At 40.2% G+C, this 17,992-nt stretch overlaps 1 protein-coding gene across 1 annotated transcript in view; it reads right to left on the minus strand.

Moving 5' to 3' along the window:
* Window positions 1-3,798: 3,798 nt before the first annotated feature.
* LOC310926278 (contactin-associated protein-like 4) overlaps window positions 3,799-17,992 on the minus strand; it is a gene marked incomplete at both ends in the record, with an annotated part of 108,412 nt that continues 94,218 nt past the window's right edge. Inside the window, 8 exons of the mRNA XM_083888378.1 lie at window positions 3,799-3,995; window positions 5,448-5,519; window positions 7,044-7,259; window positions 8,397-8,484; window positions 10,192-10,325; window positions 12,083-12,307; window positions 13,882-14,121; window positions 15,563-15,781. Coding sequence (XP_083744504.1) covers window positions 3,799-3,995; window positions 5,448-5,519; window positions 7,044-7,259; window positions 8,397-8,484; window positions 10,192-10,325; window positions 12,083-12,307; window positions 13,882-14,121; window positions 15,563-15,781 — 1,391 coding nt within the window. The remainder of the gene's footprint in view (window positions 3,996-5,447; window positions 5,520-7,043; window positions 7,260-8,396; window positions 8,485-10,191; window positions 10,326-12,082; window positions 12,308-13,881; window positions 14,122-15,562; window positions 15,782-17,992) is intronic.

Here is a 17,992-nt window from a genome sequence, read left to right on the forward strand (position 1 = left end):
TGACTCATAAAATCAGAGGGCCGTTCCAGAGGGGGGCACTGCGCTTCTGAGAACGGATGTGCTGGATAGTACTGGCCAATCACAAGACTCTGTCTTCTGGGGGTGAAAGTTCACTCTGAAATCTCGCAGCAGAAAAACACTGTGAGAAAAGAGGATTTCTATCGGCTAGGTTACAGCAACTAGGAGGTTTTTGACCACTTCCATAACTAACATATATGTGCAACAGGACCACTCTATGTGACCTTTAACACAGTCGAGACAAAAATCAGCTTATTCAGATACCTCACCATCCTTAATACATTTCAGAATTAAACATTAGCCTTTCAGAGCCAAAGATTAGCTGTGTTAATGTGTTAATCCAAGTTAATACACTTCATCTATTAGTGTCAAAGAATATAAAAAAATGATGCCAATTCTCACATAAACTTAGGGATTATGAATAACCAACGAGAAAAGAAGTGCTCTTTTCTCATGTCAAGTTACAAAAATGGATGAAAACTAAACAGATTTCCGAGATAAGGCACTTAATTTGAAACATTAAAAATGCAAATTAACACCTTTTCTTTAAGCGTCTTGATTCAACTTGTTACTTTTCTCTTTCTGTGATATCTCGCACACACTGTGTCAAAATCAAGTCAGCGAGTTTCCTCTGTGGGTTCCATTTCTGGCTCCGTTCATCTACATGCTGATGCGTCCTTGGCCGAGACATTTAACCGCACGTTGCTCGTGACAGCTGTGAAAAGGTTACGAAAGATGTGCGATAGAAAATATGCTGCACGTAGACGCGCTATATGAATGTGTGAGTGAATGACGTGAATTCCCAAAACTGTAGTGTAAAGCAGCTTCGAGAGGTAATCAACTATAAAAGTGTTCGCTACCCATTTAGCACCAAAACTCAAAAGATGTTTGTTCAAAGTTTGTCCATTATGGGCTTTTGCATGGTTTAAAATGGTAATCTCCATAAAGTTGAATTATCTCCTGGTTACTTATTTTTAGTTTAAGTAATTTCACCCAAATTTTACACATTGGACTTTTAAAGGCTTAAAAAGCTGCACCATCTGAAATTCAAATGCTTTGGTCAAAACATGGCAAATATGAATAATCTATTAGTAAAAAGATCCATGTCCAGACTGTGTTGTCCACCTTTTAGTGACATTAAGTTTAAGTTCACATGTTTATCAACACGGTCAATAAACCCATTGGTTTTACAGTGCCTGGTGTATTTATCTGTGCCCTGTTTTGAAATTCATACATTCTTTACTTTCTGTAATGTCACATAGTGAGATACAGAAAACTTTCAACCTAAATTAAACATTTGGGGGAAAAAACATGAATTTTATTATGATTGTGTTTACAGTTAATCCAATTATCTTAACGGAACAAACCTCAGATTGATTTACAGAAAGTCACTCGGTTTCACATTACAGGTTTTTCCACAAATACGTCATTGTTACATTATTGTCACTTGCAGTTTATCCTTTATATTCTAACCAGGAAGTTTTCAGCACAGGAACCTAAATCCACTGTGAGTTTAAAGGATTTAATCCCTAGATGTTGAATCAACAGCAGCTCAAAGATGATTTGAATTCAAACTCCTTCCTTATCCTCGCCTCGGCTGCTCATAAGAAAACCGCCCCCCCCAGACAAGAAAACAAAAAACACTGTGACACGTGGAGCGTGTCTCGCAAGTAAGGGCAAGTAACTCAAAATGGAAAAAAAACGGAAAAAACAAAATGAATTATTATGCCAATTTTGTAACATTTTTGTAATTAATTGTGTTGTTATGGCTGGGACTGTGTTTAGTTACATCACTAAAGTCAAGGCATTGCAATTATAGAGGGTGCCCTTCATCTGGTGTGGACCTTTTTTTTTCTGCGCACCGCCCCTGCTGACTGTTCTTCTCTCTCCTGCATTGTGCGCCGCTGTAAGCAGGCTCACTGTATCTTAGTTAAACGTGTTGACAGATTCTCAAGAGCGCACTTTTCATTGTTTTCACTCCGTGGTCACAATCTTTGTGTAGAAGACGCGTTAGCGCCGTAATTAAGGAAATAACGGATGCGTCAGATGAGCTGATCTCTTTAGTTAACTGCTCAAAGAGAGAGAGAAGAGAGTTCTGTCGCGGGGAGTTCATAATCGGCGCTGCGCTGCAGCCAAGTTTCGCTTTTTGCGCAGAGAGACTTTCCAGCATTTAATAGGTGCTGTTCCACCGTGTCCTCACATCTTGTAGGAATGGTTTTATTGGTGTTCCAAACTGATCTTTTGCGGCCAGCACTCGCCCGTCTATACCCGCGCGTCATCACAACATCGTTTCGGTGGTTACCGGGGGAAACGGGAGGAAAACATAAGGCGTCTTTTGGGTGTCCTAAGTAGGATGTCTAATTTCTTTCCCCAGGACACCCTGCTGGCTAAAAGCCTGCTTTAAAATGTATTATATATTATGCTGATATGACTAATGACTACAATATTAGAATAAATAGGCTACTACCTACCTTATTTATTTTGCTCAATTGAGAAATCTACATCTGCTGAATAGGCAAAATGTGTTAGTTTCACTGCAGAAGAGACTACATGACCTCTGCAGTTGGTGAGAGGGATAAATGTATACATCAGTACTGGTTAGTGGCCCAAGCACTCTTTTTAATATTGGCAAAAAAGTGCTGTCCATCCCTAATTCTCAACCTGGAACCTTAAGAAAACAAGTATTATGTTTTAAAACTGCTGGATTGTTTGGGTTTACTTGTACAAGTGACATAACTGCACAACAGTGTGACTAACTTTTGCTGCATTGAGAAAATCATCACACATGGCAGCATACTGAGAAGAAAAAAACACTGCATTTTCTCCCCTTTTGTCTGCCTGTAAATCCACAGTACTGAACAGAAAGTGAAGAAGAAATACACATCATTAATAGTTGGATGGCTGGTTTCCATTACATCCTTTCTATCTCGCTGTCGTGTCCTTCACAACTTTTCTGCTCTGATTATCTCTTATTCTACCTGTCAGGCAAAACACAGATTAGTGCTTCGGCAAAAGTCAAAAGTTAAATGTCTGCAGAGCAGGAAAGATGGCAAAGCTCAAATGCAAATGCTCACAGAAACTTGCAGACTTCTGGTGCTGGCTGGGTCACAGCAGGCGGTGCTGACAGGAAGTCAAAAAAAAAAAGAAACTCATTGTAAATCTCTTACTCGTGATACGAAGAAGAGCAAAGTGAGTAACATAAAAGTATTCTGACTAACTTGGTGTGAAAATCAAGTTTGAGAGTGACTTTCATGTTGTGGTTTTATACAGCAGGTGTTGGATTTTAGCTGATTCTGTGTGGGTTAGGCTGAGAGACATGAAAGATTTACGTCATTCTATACACCTTCTTTCATGTGTGACACATACGGTTCTTGCATTTCAAAATCCACAGACATTTGAGCATTCAAATAGAAAAAGTGCTTATAAATGGTCCAAAAGTTGCGCTCTGATCGTCACACCTATTCTGCATTTTTTTCCTCCCTTTTTTAACAAATGATTTCTAACAGTGTGGCAGAGAGAAATAGTGACAGCAGTCAAATCAACGTGTCATTTAAATATTTACATCCTCAGATGAGTCCACTTTTAACACGTGTGCCCGTTTGTGCAAAAAGGTGTGATTTGTACAGAGTGATGGTTAAAAAATAAAATCACAAAATGTTCAGTTTCTGACTTCACGTCTCGTTCATGCACTGGTACCAGTGACTGTCGTGTAGAGGACCGAGTGCTCTGTAAATGATCCCACTCTGTCCTGTCAGCGCAGTGGGAGTTTAGGGGCTCCGTCTAAATGAAATACTCCCTTTGGCGCTCACTGTCAACTCTCGGAGAGTCTGTCTGGCTGCCGAAGGGAAACTCGTGACCATCCTCGGGTTGTGCTGCTTTGACTTCTTGGTTTTGATAAGTCTCTTTTCTTGTGCATATGAATCTGGCCACGATCGCCAACGCAGACGCGGTGACAAATATCACCACGGCGATGACCCCTTGTAAAACAGAAATGTAATAAATTAAACATTTGCTTCAAAAATCACATTTATGAATTAACAAGATAATTGGCAACTTTGTACTCAAACTTTGGCTCAAATATTTAGTCTATTTCCTTTTTAAATCTCATCTGATAAAATGCTGAATGCTTAATATCAGTGTAGGGCTGAAACAATAACTCAAATAATTAATTATTAATTGATTATTAAATGAATTGTCATCTATTTTGATAATCGCTTTATCAGAAAGCGTTTTTTCATTATTCAAACACAATTTCTGATTGTTTCAGCTTCTTAAATGTGAATATTTTCTGGTTTCTTTGCTCCATAAAACAAAGAAATAATTAGAACTGAATCAGATTTTGTATGTGGACAAAAACAAGACATTTGAGAACATCATTTCCAGGTTTGACAAACACTGATCAATATTTTTCTGACGTTTTATGGACCAAATGATTACTTGATTAATCGAGAAAATGCTCAACAGATGAATTGATTATGAATATAATCGTTAGCTGCAATCTGCATTTTATGCCTTGCACTGCAGATAAATTACATACAGTATTTTCAATAGAAATGTATAAACTAAACAACATTTGGATGAAAAAAGTTTTAGTAACTTTGTAATGACGTTTCTAGGAACAAAATGTATAATCTCATGGTGTTAGACAGTGTGTTCATTCACACCTGAAAAATGAAGATGTTCAAATGAAATATAAGGGAAACAGTTAAAACCCCAACACTGGTTTCGTGTACAAACACAAATAAATATGTGTGCTCTTGGTAGAGTCACATGATTGAACTGTTGATAAGACAATTTATATCAGATTATATCAGCAACATTTCTCCCCAAATGTTGTGTGTTAATGAAAGCCCTGATATGTGCATAATTTGCATACACACATTTCCCCAGAATAATACACATTATGTATTATTCTGGGGAAATTTGTGGTGTGTTTTGTAACTTTCCACCCTTCCGACATCTCAATCTAAAATGGCACATGACAAACAAGTGCTGCAATAACTTATCTTTCCAAAGCTTTGTTCCTGGTATAAAGAATCCCGTGGAGTTGGTTCTACCTCAATCAGTGGAAAGAAATAATGGTTGCTTGAGTTAAAGCGGAAGTCTAAAAGTTCTGTGTAGTGTGATATCAGATTCAGTCATTTTTCTTCTCGTTCAGCAAACCACAATCACCTAAATGATTCCCTGAACAATATTGGAGCACGTTGTTCAGATACTATGCCACACCATCAACACTGACGCAGTTTTACTGGATGTTCCCTGCAACAGCGTTACTTATTTGCCTAAGCAATTGAAAACAAAATCTGCAGATATAATGGAAGCCAGCTTCTTATCTCTGCTGTATGTTTATCTTATCCACATCTATAATACATGTTAACATCTCAGTGTACCTATTGATTCTTATTGATTTGTTGTAATTCCTGCATTACCTCCAATTACAGCGGAGTCACTCCTGATAGCGTTCACTAAAGGCTGACCTGGGTCGGCTGAACCAGGTTGATCTGTAGAGGGAAAGAAAGTGAGACAGAAATATCATACAGACCAAGTCAAAGACGAATAAAAGTAAGTATGAATGAGAACTTACAAACAGCAAAGAATATGTACTTGAATCCACCACTAATCCACCGAAACACTCAATATACAGTTTAAATCCATGCCTGGTAACATGTAGTGAAGAATTAAAATGAGATTAATAAAAAGTATCAAGCCAACTATCTTTTAACCTGCACAGTTGTTATTCCCTTTCGTGTCTCGATAAATGGCTGGTGTGTGGAGTGGTGAAACTGTGTAAACTCGTCATCATAAGTATATTAAAGGTCACATAGAGTGGTCCTGTTGCACATAAATGTTAGTTATGGAGGTCTACTTACATATATTAACTTGTTTTTATGGTCAAAAACCTCCTAGTTGCTGTAAACTAGCCGATAGAAATCCTCTTTTCTCACAGTGTTTTTCTGCTGCGAGATTTCAGAGTGAACTTTCACCCCCAGAAGACAGAGTCTTGTGATTGGCCAGTACTATCCAGCACATCCGTTCTCAGAAGCGCAGCGCCCCCCTCTGGAACGGCGGATGCACTGCTCCTCATTATCAAAACATTGTTTTAACAGTGTTTAAAAATAGCTTCGTCACGACTCCCCGCCGCAGTCCCTTTATGACTTTAAACCGGAGTCAGACCCAGAGTCAGAAGACACTGTTGCTCGTGAAACACCTCCACAACGGACGTTATTCTTCTTCTGCAGTTCAATGTACGTAACCGGATGTGCCCGGACTACCGCCCGGAGCAGGACGATCGGTTGTTCAGGAGAACTGCTGCTTACGTAACTATTACGGGATTTTCAGTGATCTCGTTGAGCCCCGAGATTACAATAAAACACAACGTTCTCAGCAATGGCTGAACTGTTTGTTTCGAACCGTCAGGGCTTCATAAACAAGGTAATGACGCAGATACACACCAAAAAAAACAGCGATAATAGGAACTTCCGGTCTAGTTCCGCTTTAAGTCATGACTCTGACCAGTCAAATTTCATCTGTTCATTTGCAAGTGAAAGACTGTTGAGATATGTTGTTGTTAAAAAATCTAATTTATATTCAAGTCTAAGTAAATGTGTCAGTTAAATTTGAATTACAGAATTTCTGAGATATGCCTTTGCTAAGAGAGGAACAGATGGACAGATATCTAACACCCGTGGTTGCATTTATGACCACAGCTGAATATACAACCGAAGAAAGATGATGAGTCAGGTAGAGTCAGTGTAAAAACCATCACTCAACACAGACAGCGATTGTTGAAAGCAGTTGTCTGACTAATGTCATGTTATGTCGCACGCCATAACTCTTCTGATCGTTGAGGACGATAGTTAATGAGCCCCATAAAAAGAGTGCGGTGAGCAGCTCTGAGAATAATAATAAAGGTAAAACAAATAGGTTCCCACAGTGGAAGAAGAATGAGGTGGTTACCTAATGATATTCAGTATACTGTATAAAGTGCAGTACAGGGGTAAAAGGGCTGAGTCTGCTCCTTGTACCTGATAAGGAGTGTGTGGTTTCTGCTGTGGAGGGCTTGGCTGGAGAGGAGGATCCACAGCTTGACCGGACCAGTGGGCCCTTGACGGTGACGTGGCTGTCGGTGAGCAGCAGGGCGGCTTTCAGAGGAGCGAAGGAGTTAAAGCAAACAGCTGACAGACAGCCGGTAAATCCTAGAGAGGCCAAACCAACCAGCTCTGTATCCAGCTCATCAGACTCTGAACACAGAGAGATGGAGAGTGAGACACAGATTTGTTCTGGAGAAGATCCACTCGCGTGTAATGAGTCACCTGTTATGAGTTTCACGTTCTTCATCTCAGCAAGACTATGGTTGATGAGTACATTTACATACAGCATTTCTATGGAGACAGTTTGTATTGTCAGCATTGTAATAATCTGCCATTTGTGTGTGGAATTCAAATAATCTCAAATGACGGTAATCCTGTACATCCATATTTGAGAAGACGAAACACACAAAAGAAAAAGAAAAAACACGGATGCTGCGAGCCACTGCGTCTGTGCGCCATCACAGGTGGTGAAAAAGGGAAATCGTATACATGGATTAAAGTTGTGATGCTTTAAGTTTTTGATGTGCTACAGGATTTTCAGAATGAAATTGGGTTGTCTCCTAAGTTTGTAAATGGCTGTGTATATTTTTTTCAACCACTTTTATACCCAAACTTTCTCACATCCAGATGTAGCACATAAAAAAAGAATAATAAAAAGAAAAGCACCAACAGTTGTAAGATACAGAGTTCTGGGATACAGACAGAGGCTGAACTGTACCGTCTGACGTCTTGGTTTGACCCCACATTCGGCAGCTGCGACTTATTGGTTGTTATGCTGAAATGCAGGGCGCTGACTTCAATCTTCTCAGTAATTTGTTCTTTTCAATCTCCCCTCATTACCATACAAAGTGAAGGACCTTTTCTGAAGTTATTACCACTACAGCTGCCTGAAGCTGCTCTCAGCCACGCAGACATAACGGCGGTATTACTCATCACTTTGATAACACAGATAAAAGTTCACAGACTTGTAATGCAGTGTCTGAACTTCTGCATCAGTGAGCAACAATGCTGTTCACGCCGACACCCATACGAGTCTAAGTGAATCTAATGCCTCATAACTGCGATTTAAGTGGGTAGCTTCACCTTTTAGCGCTTTCCACAGTGAAGTGCGCTCATTTTGACAATATTAATGTGTCACCTGCTTTTAAAAGCACCACAGCTGTTGGACTGAGTATCCCGCAGTCCCTCTAGTTCACTCCGAGAAGTGAAGCAAGTACAACAGCCAAACATCTCATAGCTCTTATTCAAACAAGTCTGTGGAAGTGGTATAATCTAGACATCACTTACTCTGCACTCTGCCCAGAATAAGCGATTTGATGCTGTTAAATTCCACATCAGATGTCAAGTTGAAGTCCTCTCTGGTATTCTGGTCGATCTGAAAGATAATGTAAATGTCACATTAGAGGTTAGCAGACAGACAGCGACGACTGATAGAGACAAAGTGTCAGACTCTTTATCCAAATGTTGATGGATGGCTGCAGGAAAGTGAGCTATAAAACATTAGAATGCAACAGGAGGATGTGCCTCCGGTCTGCAATGCATATTGTATAATATTGATCAGTAGGTGTCAGATGTGGTAACCAATAGAGCTGTAAGATGTGGTGTCACAGTCATGGCCAGAGAAGTTTAAGTAGAAGAAGTCTGAGGAGGTAAATGCCTCAGAGAGAAAGAGAGAGAATCAGAGACTCCTATATGAAAAACTTAATAAAACAGAGGATAGGGTGTGATTTTGGCTTTAGTGAATCATTTATCAAATGGAGATTTGCTGATGCTCTTCAACTGGAGTCTAACCACAGAAAATGACGGAGCCCCTAAAGGGAAATGGAGGAAAAAAAACAAAAAAAACAAAAACGTTTCGAGTGCGCACGTGATTGTTTCGCGTGCTCACCAGATATGATATTAGAGGCTAAGCTAAGCTAACAAACTGTGTGTGTGTGTGCGTGTGACATCAGTGAGTGAAACAGGAAGTGTGTGTCCGCCGTGTTGTTGTTTGTTGGAGAGCCGCAGCGAGAGACTGTTGCTTGGTTATGTTCTCCCCTCTACGAGAGATTCTCATTGTACGCAGAGAGGCATGTGCATCACCCTGTACTGAAATAAAGTGCCGGAGTCCGGCAGTTGTTGTGTTGTTGCCGAACAAGCTAACCCAAGCTAAGGAGTTAGCGGTGCCTTTACAATACTTTCTCGTGCTCATCAGAAAGTAATTGCATGCGGGCATGATGTCCGTGAGATCATCCTCTGCAGTCATTTCGGTTTGTGTTTCTGTGTGAAAATGACAGTAGCAACAGGAGTTAGTTGGGCTCTATTTTAGCCTGGGACTCTACTTGCTCGCTACGTCACAGTCAGGTTGTGTGTGAAATACATTTAAAACGTATTTTGAAGCCTTTGGAGTCTGTTTCGGCGCAAGGGATACATCACTTTGGATCGTGTTGTTAATTTAATTCATGGACAGTTACAAACGCCAGCCGCTCCAACATTTCGAGTGCGCCTTTTCTGCCAACACTATGGCAAATACTTTGAGCCAACTGGGAAAGTCAGCGCGTTGGTTTGCTTACTTTTTTTTTTCTCCATGTCCCTTTAGGGGCTCCGTAGAAAACAAAACAAAAAACAAACTTCAAAAAACTGCTTCAGCAGAAGGTAGTTTTCTCGTAATCAAAGCAATTTTTTTTTTCAAAGCAAAAAAAATCAAATTTAATTTTTTTCAGTCCAGAGAAAACACCATTTTATACTTATATGCTTGGACTGATCCCAGTTATGTTCCTGTTGACTGAACCCTAAATTTTAATGACGTAGATAATCATTTATTGAACATTAGTATTTGAATCAATCATTTTTGCAGTTAAATGTTGTTGCTCAGGGGTATACAAATAAGTGAAAACCAGCTGTTTTATTTAATAACATTAACGAAAGTTGACTTCCCATATCAATTGCTAAGCCATGGCTTCATGTGACAATGTAATGTGCATGCGACACATTTTAAATGTTGCAAACTGATTATTAACAGATTTATTCCTTATCTTCAATTCAAAATATCATAATTTGCTTGTGGAGGTCTATGTGACCCAGTGTGTGAATTGTTTTGTACCTGCACAGACACCGTGTCTGCCAGTCTCCAGATTTTCACAGTGTGCAGATGTCCATCAGCCAGGTTTGTAACTCTGCTGGCCAACACCTCCACATCTCTGCTGCTGTGCAACTTGTACCTCATTTCCAATTCATCTTTGCACAAAACAACAGAGCAGTGCAAGTTGAGAGTTCATTCAAAAGTCCCACACATTTCAGACTCAACTTGCAATCCTGGAGTATATAGAATACCTGTTCCTATCTATAATGTCTGTATCCACCAACAGTAGAAAAGAGTTTTGTTGATTTGTTTTTACAATCAAGATGCCACTGAGAGACAAATCCAGAGAAATAAGTTGGTAAAACAATTGCAATAACTACTGTAGATATAATTTCCTTGTCCAATGCTTTTAAAATACATTTTAGAAATTGTTACAGAAATAATAAATAAAATGTTTTTGTCTAACCCTACAAGAGAGACAAAAGCAGAAGTGCTGTCTCTCTTGTAGGGTTCAGCCACAGTTCACTTATTGTCCGGTTTTCTTTGCCTTCCTTTGGTAAACAAAGCTTTGATGGCTTTGATGACAATCGCTTTAATGTCACACTGCACACGCTCAATAACTGCTGGAAAGTTCCACACTCTCTCTCCCCCTCCCCTCCCTCTCTCTCTGTGCGTGCATATTAATTAGCCATGTGTATTCTCCGTGATCGTCAGCTGATTGGCCAAAATAACAACAGAAGCTCTGGAATGTGAGATCGCCACACCCAAACTAGGAATGATTCACAGCGATCAAACAACCTTAATTCAAATACAAAGTTTATGGTTTTAAGACCCACAATACTGTGATTTGAAGCATGTAGTGGCTTCTTACAAACTTCAAGTTGAACAATTTTGAAAAAAACGAAAATCCCACATTTTGAAAAAAAAAAAAACTCTTCATGTTTTACTCGGTTTGCGCTGGGCCGACTTGCGCCCCCTTTGTCCGTGGCGGATCACAAATATCAATACAATCTAATTTACAAACATGCTTCTTGGTTTTTCAAGAAATGTTATTTACATCCAAATTTCCCAAAGATGCCAGATGCTGAATTTCAAAGCAACAAACCATTTAACTGCTATAATGACTAAGTCCTTATCTCTACAATGATATACAATTAATTCCTCAATCTTTTACAGTTTAAACTTTATAAATTGTACAGAAGGAAACATTTGAATGCATTGAGATAGTGACTGATATTGCAGATGAGCAGAATAAAAAACCATTAAAAACATTAAAACTTCATGACTTATCTATTTTTGGCAGATTTTTTAATGCTAACAGGGAACAATACAGTGATGAAAAGAACATCCGACTAATAAAAAAGAGTATTTGAGTGGGCACAGGTTGTCAGTGAGATCCTCCTGAGATACTTAAATGTCTTTGTGTGCAGCAGCTGAGGCTGTTGTTACTGCTGCACCAAAAGAGAAACCAGAGAAAAGTCTTTCTAGTGCACCCAAGTGAAACCACTCTCTCTGGGATTTAATTAGATACTTTAGCAAGAGAGCAGATATGTGATAATGCCTTGGTCAGTTACTGAAAACCTGCTCAACCTCGCCTTAATCTGTCATAGGAGGAAATACTTGAACAGCAGAATGCGTAAGATTTTATGAAATAAAATTAAATGGCCTCTGATGCCTCTACATACAATAGCTTTTTTTGATTTGTATAACATTAGACAAGTTTGCACTTTCCGTGACGGCATATTTAGAAGCATACACATAGCAAAAACATAGCAGAGGAGAATTATTATTGAATAGTGACTGGACCAAATGTTTATTACTGCGCTACAACTGCAGAGGTAGTCAGCAGAGGAGAATAACTGATTAAAATTTAAAGTTGGTCAAGAACAAAAATCTCTTTGAGTGTACTTACCATGTTTATTGATGAGCAGTGCCAGGTATTCTTTGAAGAAAGAGTTGACATAGAGCAGCAGAGCCGGACTCTGTAGGGTCCTGAAGCTCAAGGAGATGTTTTCTCCCCGCAGCGACATATCAGTGTAGATAGATGAAGGTATGATGCTACTGTTGCTGCTCAGACCGTACGGCTCCTTGAGGATGTAGGTGATGGACATCGACGAATCAAAGTTGGCCGAAACCTCTGAAAGTTAAAAGGTATGAGTACGATAAATGATCCATATTTATAGTGATCATAAGTCGGCCTTCTCCTGGGGAGCGGCGACACAGTTCTCACCGCGGATTCTCGACCACACCAAGTGACAACCTCTGCACATACATATACATGGATGCACAAATATACAGGCATACAAATACACATTTTGGTTCATGATAGAACCAATATAAACTGATAAACTACACCACCGAATAAGTAAATATATAAATCAATAAAAAATAATAAACATGCATAAATAGCAGGACGTATTACAGTCCTTTAATTACTCGTCTTGCAAACAGCAACATCTGCTCAACACCAACAGACATGCAGTCAACCATAGTGCATGCCCAAGGTACTGGACAGGACAGGTTAAAAAAGAAAACATGTTCAAGTTGAAGTTTGGAAGAAGCCACTACATACTTCAAATCACAGAATTGTGGGTCTTAAAACCATCAACTTTGTATTTGAATTAAGGTTGTTTGATCGATGTGAATCGATGTGGCGAACTCACATTCCAGAGCTTTTGCTGTTTTTTCGGCCAATCAGCTGACGGTCGGAGAAAAGCATGGCTACTTAATTTGCATAGAGCCGAGACAGCAGCTGCTGCTGCTGCTGCAGTGTGTGTGTGTGTGTGTTCACCGTTGAATGAAGATGGACAAGGAAAAACCTCAGAAGAACTAAACTGTGGCTGTACTTCTTAACAAAGACAGAGACAGACACAGATCTCACTCCTGCTGTGATGTGAGTGGACTCGTGAGCGTTTTAAGATAGCGATCCTTATACTAACATGTTAGCATAAATGTTAGCAGAGGGACGTTAGTGCCTGCAGGGGCAAGGCATACTAGTTAGGGTTCGAGCACCACTGTGCAAGAAACCTATTGAATGAATCACATTTTTGAGGCCTTTCCCATGCCCAAAAACTCACAGATTATTGCGACCACGTCAGGCCTGGTTTGATTTGATATTAGAAATGTGTCTATCTTTGATCCTTCTCTCTTAAGTATATATAGCATATTTTATATTTCATTTTAATGAAACAACAAAAACAGATGACGGAAATATGACTACATGAGTCTAAGGACAAGAAATGAGAACAGAATAAGCCATCCCCTTTCCTATATAATTTTTAATTTATTAAGAGGTTATTATGTCCAGTTTTATAATATATTGTATATGTATTGTTCTGTGTAGCAGTGTAGCGCACAACAATAGTATCTGTGCTCATACAGAGAGGTGTGGTTTCACTGACAGCTTAGACCAGGAGGTGGGTGTGCTATGTGCTATGTGCTGATTCTGTCTCTTGGCTCCCAGGTGTAAATGTTTGAGGCGAAAATTCTCCATAAACCAGTTTCAGGAATGCCTACATTCAAATGACCATATCTTCTTCAAATATTATCCACTTTACATAGACATTGTTGGAAAGCATAGAAATCACACTTTAACTCGGCAGACTTGTGACCGGGTTTTGCCATGGCTCGCCACAAATACTCAACAAATATCTTATTCTTTACTTGGAGAACTTCAAACAAATATGTAAACAGGACAATCTGCTGCTGTACCTTGATGACAGAAGGCTCCAGTGTAGGCAGACTGACCACAGTCACAGGAGAAACTGTTGGTCTTCTCCACACAGCGACCGTGATTCTGACAGAGGGAGCCGTAGCTGCTGCAGTGGCCCGGGCAGCCGGGTCGGACCCCGGGGGTGATCTTCGCCCGCTCCTCCATGTCCAGAGTGACACCGTTAAGCTGCAGAGCACGGATGCAGCCCAGAAAGCCTTTCTGTCTAGAAGCAGTCCCTCCTGTCAATGAAAGAAAAATCAATAAAAAATAATGCACACATGACAACATTGGCCCTCTCATATTGCCTCAGTGTTGGCAACAGTCATGGTGGGAGTCATGTTTTTGAGTTGTTGTCTATCTATAGTACTCTGGCAAACTGTCTTCAGGGAATTCCTTAACATTTGACACTTATCTTCCTCCCCAGTTAACTGCTAAGAATTGGTTGACAAAAGGTCACAGTTATAGTGTCCTCATGGAACTTTTTAGCCTCTTGAACATAAAATTGACTTTATGAGTCTGAAAGTAGAAGCCTGAAATGACTTAAACTGTGGCTGTGCAGATCCAAACAAGCCCTGGGCACTCATTTTAGAAATTCTACTTGTTATTGTAATTGAAATTCAACTACATTACTCCAATCATCAACAGAGCTCAGGTCATTTAGTAGCGAGTGGAAACAAATGGATTGGCTGACATTATTATACTGACATTTAAAAAGGTACTGATTGATTCACATATTAGAAGAAAATTCTTCAGCTTTTAAGTTGATTTTTTCATCTAATGCACATGAAAAAAAATTGATGAACAGTATTTTTTTTAAAGTTGCTGCATCCACAGTCGGTTGGAAATTAAAACTTGATTGACTGATCAAATTCAGTTGATAAATGTGCATTATGTAAATTTAGTTACATCACTTCGATTGTGACACTCATCTTAGCTGTGTGCACCCAGGCTTATGCACATGCCTAATAAGTAAATTACTGCATTAGTGAGCAGAGTGGGACATTTAATTAAAGTAACTTGACAGTTTGTATGTGATGACGATCTAACTCGAAAGACATTCAAGGGCAGGAAGTGCTGGTGGAAGACGTTCTGTAGGATTTTAAGAAAAACTCTCCAAAAATTAACCTTAAAGCTCCAGTACAGTCCACCTCCCTGTGGACTTCTGAATAATGTTGTTTCTACACTGCTTAAGCAGGTTATGTGTTATATCTGTCTTTTAACGAGTGCTTCCAGACTGTTTCCAAGAAACTTTGAGTTGTGTGGTGCAAGAACAGCAGCAGCTGTGATTGGCACATGCAGGCACATAGTAGTAAATCCACTCCTAAAACGTTTCCTTTGCACTTCTTGGCAATTTCAGCAATTGTCCAACTGTATGCCTGTTGGACCAGTGGCAGGACCTCTGCAGGCCTCCACCAGACTTTCCTCTGGTTTCGTCCTTACACCGGCATAGTTCTCCATCTTTCGCTCACGCGAACCAGTTTGGTGGTGCACCCTGACCCCTCTGTGAGAAGAGGGCCGGGATCCCACCTCGGCTGGTCCGCGCCAGCCCTCACTTTCATTGCACCACAGGTTTTCGTGTGTCTCTTATGATATCCTGTGTCGGACCAGGTGCGTCAGCTCCAAAAGGTGTTGCGGCATACATTTTGAGGCCTTTTACAAAACTTAAAACAAACTCCTCACCTATGAATAACTGGCTGTTGAGCTGCAGATGAATGTGTCCATCAGCAGGAGCCTCTTGCATTTTGGCGGGAAACTCATCGACACGGAGTGATGCCTCCTTCACGTTTCTCTCGGCTCGCACGCTGTGCCACCGGTCGTCATTCAGAGGGATGTTTGCCTCCACTCGCACCTCCAGTGGCCCGTTGCCCACATCAAAGGAGAAAACGACCTCAGTCGAGGCTGGAAAGTTGAATCAGAGACAGAGGATTGAGAATAATTAGAAAAAATAAAAGTACAATTGGGGTAAAACATAAGAGGTGGTTAGAGTTAGAGAGATGACAATGATGCCAGCAGATTGAGACTTTCCTTGTTGAATTCTGACACAGCTCCCCGTTTTTAAACCAAGCCAGACTTTAAACCAACATTTCTAAGTGTGTGTGGAATGATGTTGACAAGCTATCTAATCTATCCGTTATCAGAGTGTGTCACATTTCTGCTCATTCCTGCTGCCAGTCAGTTGGCAAGATGGATTGTGTGTAGTATCACCTTTCGCCATTTATTTATATCACACAGTTGTGTTACATGAGCCGTCTACAACTTTCACTTTCTTCAGTCCACCTCTGTGTTGTCAACACACAGGCAACGTTTTCTTTGCAACAGTCGTCGACTCACGTTGAATAATGCACGAATGAAGGATATATCCTCATGATTTTCACAATGTGTTGATGCCTCACAAGGTTGACATTTTTGGCTTGATGTTATGTCTCATTATTGAATGAATTGCCATAAAATGTGTTGAGTTTATGTCCACTCTATGATCAGTGGTACTCTGTTGTTGGTACTAACAAAGATTTGCACACTATTGCATCGAAATGATGAGGATCAATATAAAAATCGGTATTCTAGCAAGCCCCACTGTAAACATGTTATTATGATGTAAGTCAAAACTCCCACTGTATTGAGATACAATATAAGCTCAGTGTTATAGTGGGTTGTCTTCCAGTCTGAAGGTTGGGGTTCAAACCCCAAGCTGATGTGTCCCTGGTTAGGACACTTGACCCAAAATTCCTCCTGGTAAACAGGTATATGTGACAGAAAAAGCTCAGTGTCGAGCTGTCCCGTATGAATGTTTGTGTTTAAATGAGTGTGAAGTAGCCATCCATAAAGACAACAAAAGTAGGATATAAATTCAAACCTATCAGGGTTTCCACAGGTCCTTGAAAGTGTGTCATTAGTTAAGTTGATATTGTAAATGTCTCCTTTGTTTATTATGACACCCCCTACTGTTTCATGCCCTTCACTGCTTGATGTGCATAAACTAGATCTACACAGAACAAATTAGACATAATTAGTAGAGGTGTTGTGGACACTGTCCAGTGTCTCTTTACGTCATTGAAGTCAGATCCCATGCAGAACAATGCAAGCGATAGAGAGCACATGATGTTATGCCTGGGAAATGCTAATTCCAAGACTCAACCAAAAACAATTTCAAAGCCCAAGATCCCAAGGACAATCACTTGTCCAGATATAATAAGCTTAAATATTTGGATACCTTCATCCACCACTCAGAAAGAATGGTGGATGTTTTTTTTTTTGTTTTGTTTTTTTAAATAGCTAGCAGTTTAAAGACTTAGCAATGTTCCCAGGGACGCCAAATCCAATTCAAAGCCATTTCTAAGAGGACGTGACCTGTATGTACAAAAGCTGTCCCAGTAGGACTGGAACAATCCAATGAGGGCTACCATGTAGTCATCACCATCGCAGTTTAGTAACTAAAGAGGTGATCTGAATCCCTTGTGTAGTCATTTCATCCATCACAACACTTCCAACATGCCTACGCTCCACATTCATGGATGAAGTTAACAGGGTGGTTACGTAAACGCACCTTTGAGCAAAACATCAATCCTCACTGACGATGGTAAGAGTGGAGGAGAAAGTGTCACTGACTGCTGTGGGACTCTGGAGCACTTTGAGACAAAACACAGTGACATCAGTTCATGTAGGAGCTGCTCTCTGGCCTAACCACTCATGTTAAGAGGAGTAATAATGATACACAGTCACCTCAGCACCAGCTGTCATAATAACAGCAGTGATGAGAGACACGCTCCACTGAAACGACGAAGGAGTTTCCCAAAAGAGAGAAAGACATTATAGACCCATATGTAGGGCTTAATTTGTGCTGAATCCTGTCAGAAGAGGATCCGGCGCCTCCTGTGCTACTATGTAAATTCTCTTATATTTTATTTATTTTATCTGTTTGCCTATTTTAGATGGATACAATGGACCAAAAAGCATTAAAAAGTCCTCCATAGATATTTGACAGTGTCATCATCACATTCATCAGCCCGTGGCCAAGAAGGAAGGAACTAGGCTTGTAACTGGAAGGTCACTGCTACAAATCCTGGGGTGCCCCTGAGCAAGTCACCCAATCCCCTCTTCTCCCTGGGCGCC

Source organism: Microchirus variegatus (genome assembly GCF_963457635.1).
Source record: "Microchirus variegatus genome assembly, chromosome: 4".
Taxonomy (NCBI): Eukaryota; Metazoa; Chordata; class Actinopteri; order Pleuronectiformes; family Soleidae; genus Microchirus; species Microchirus variegatus.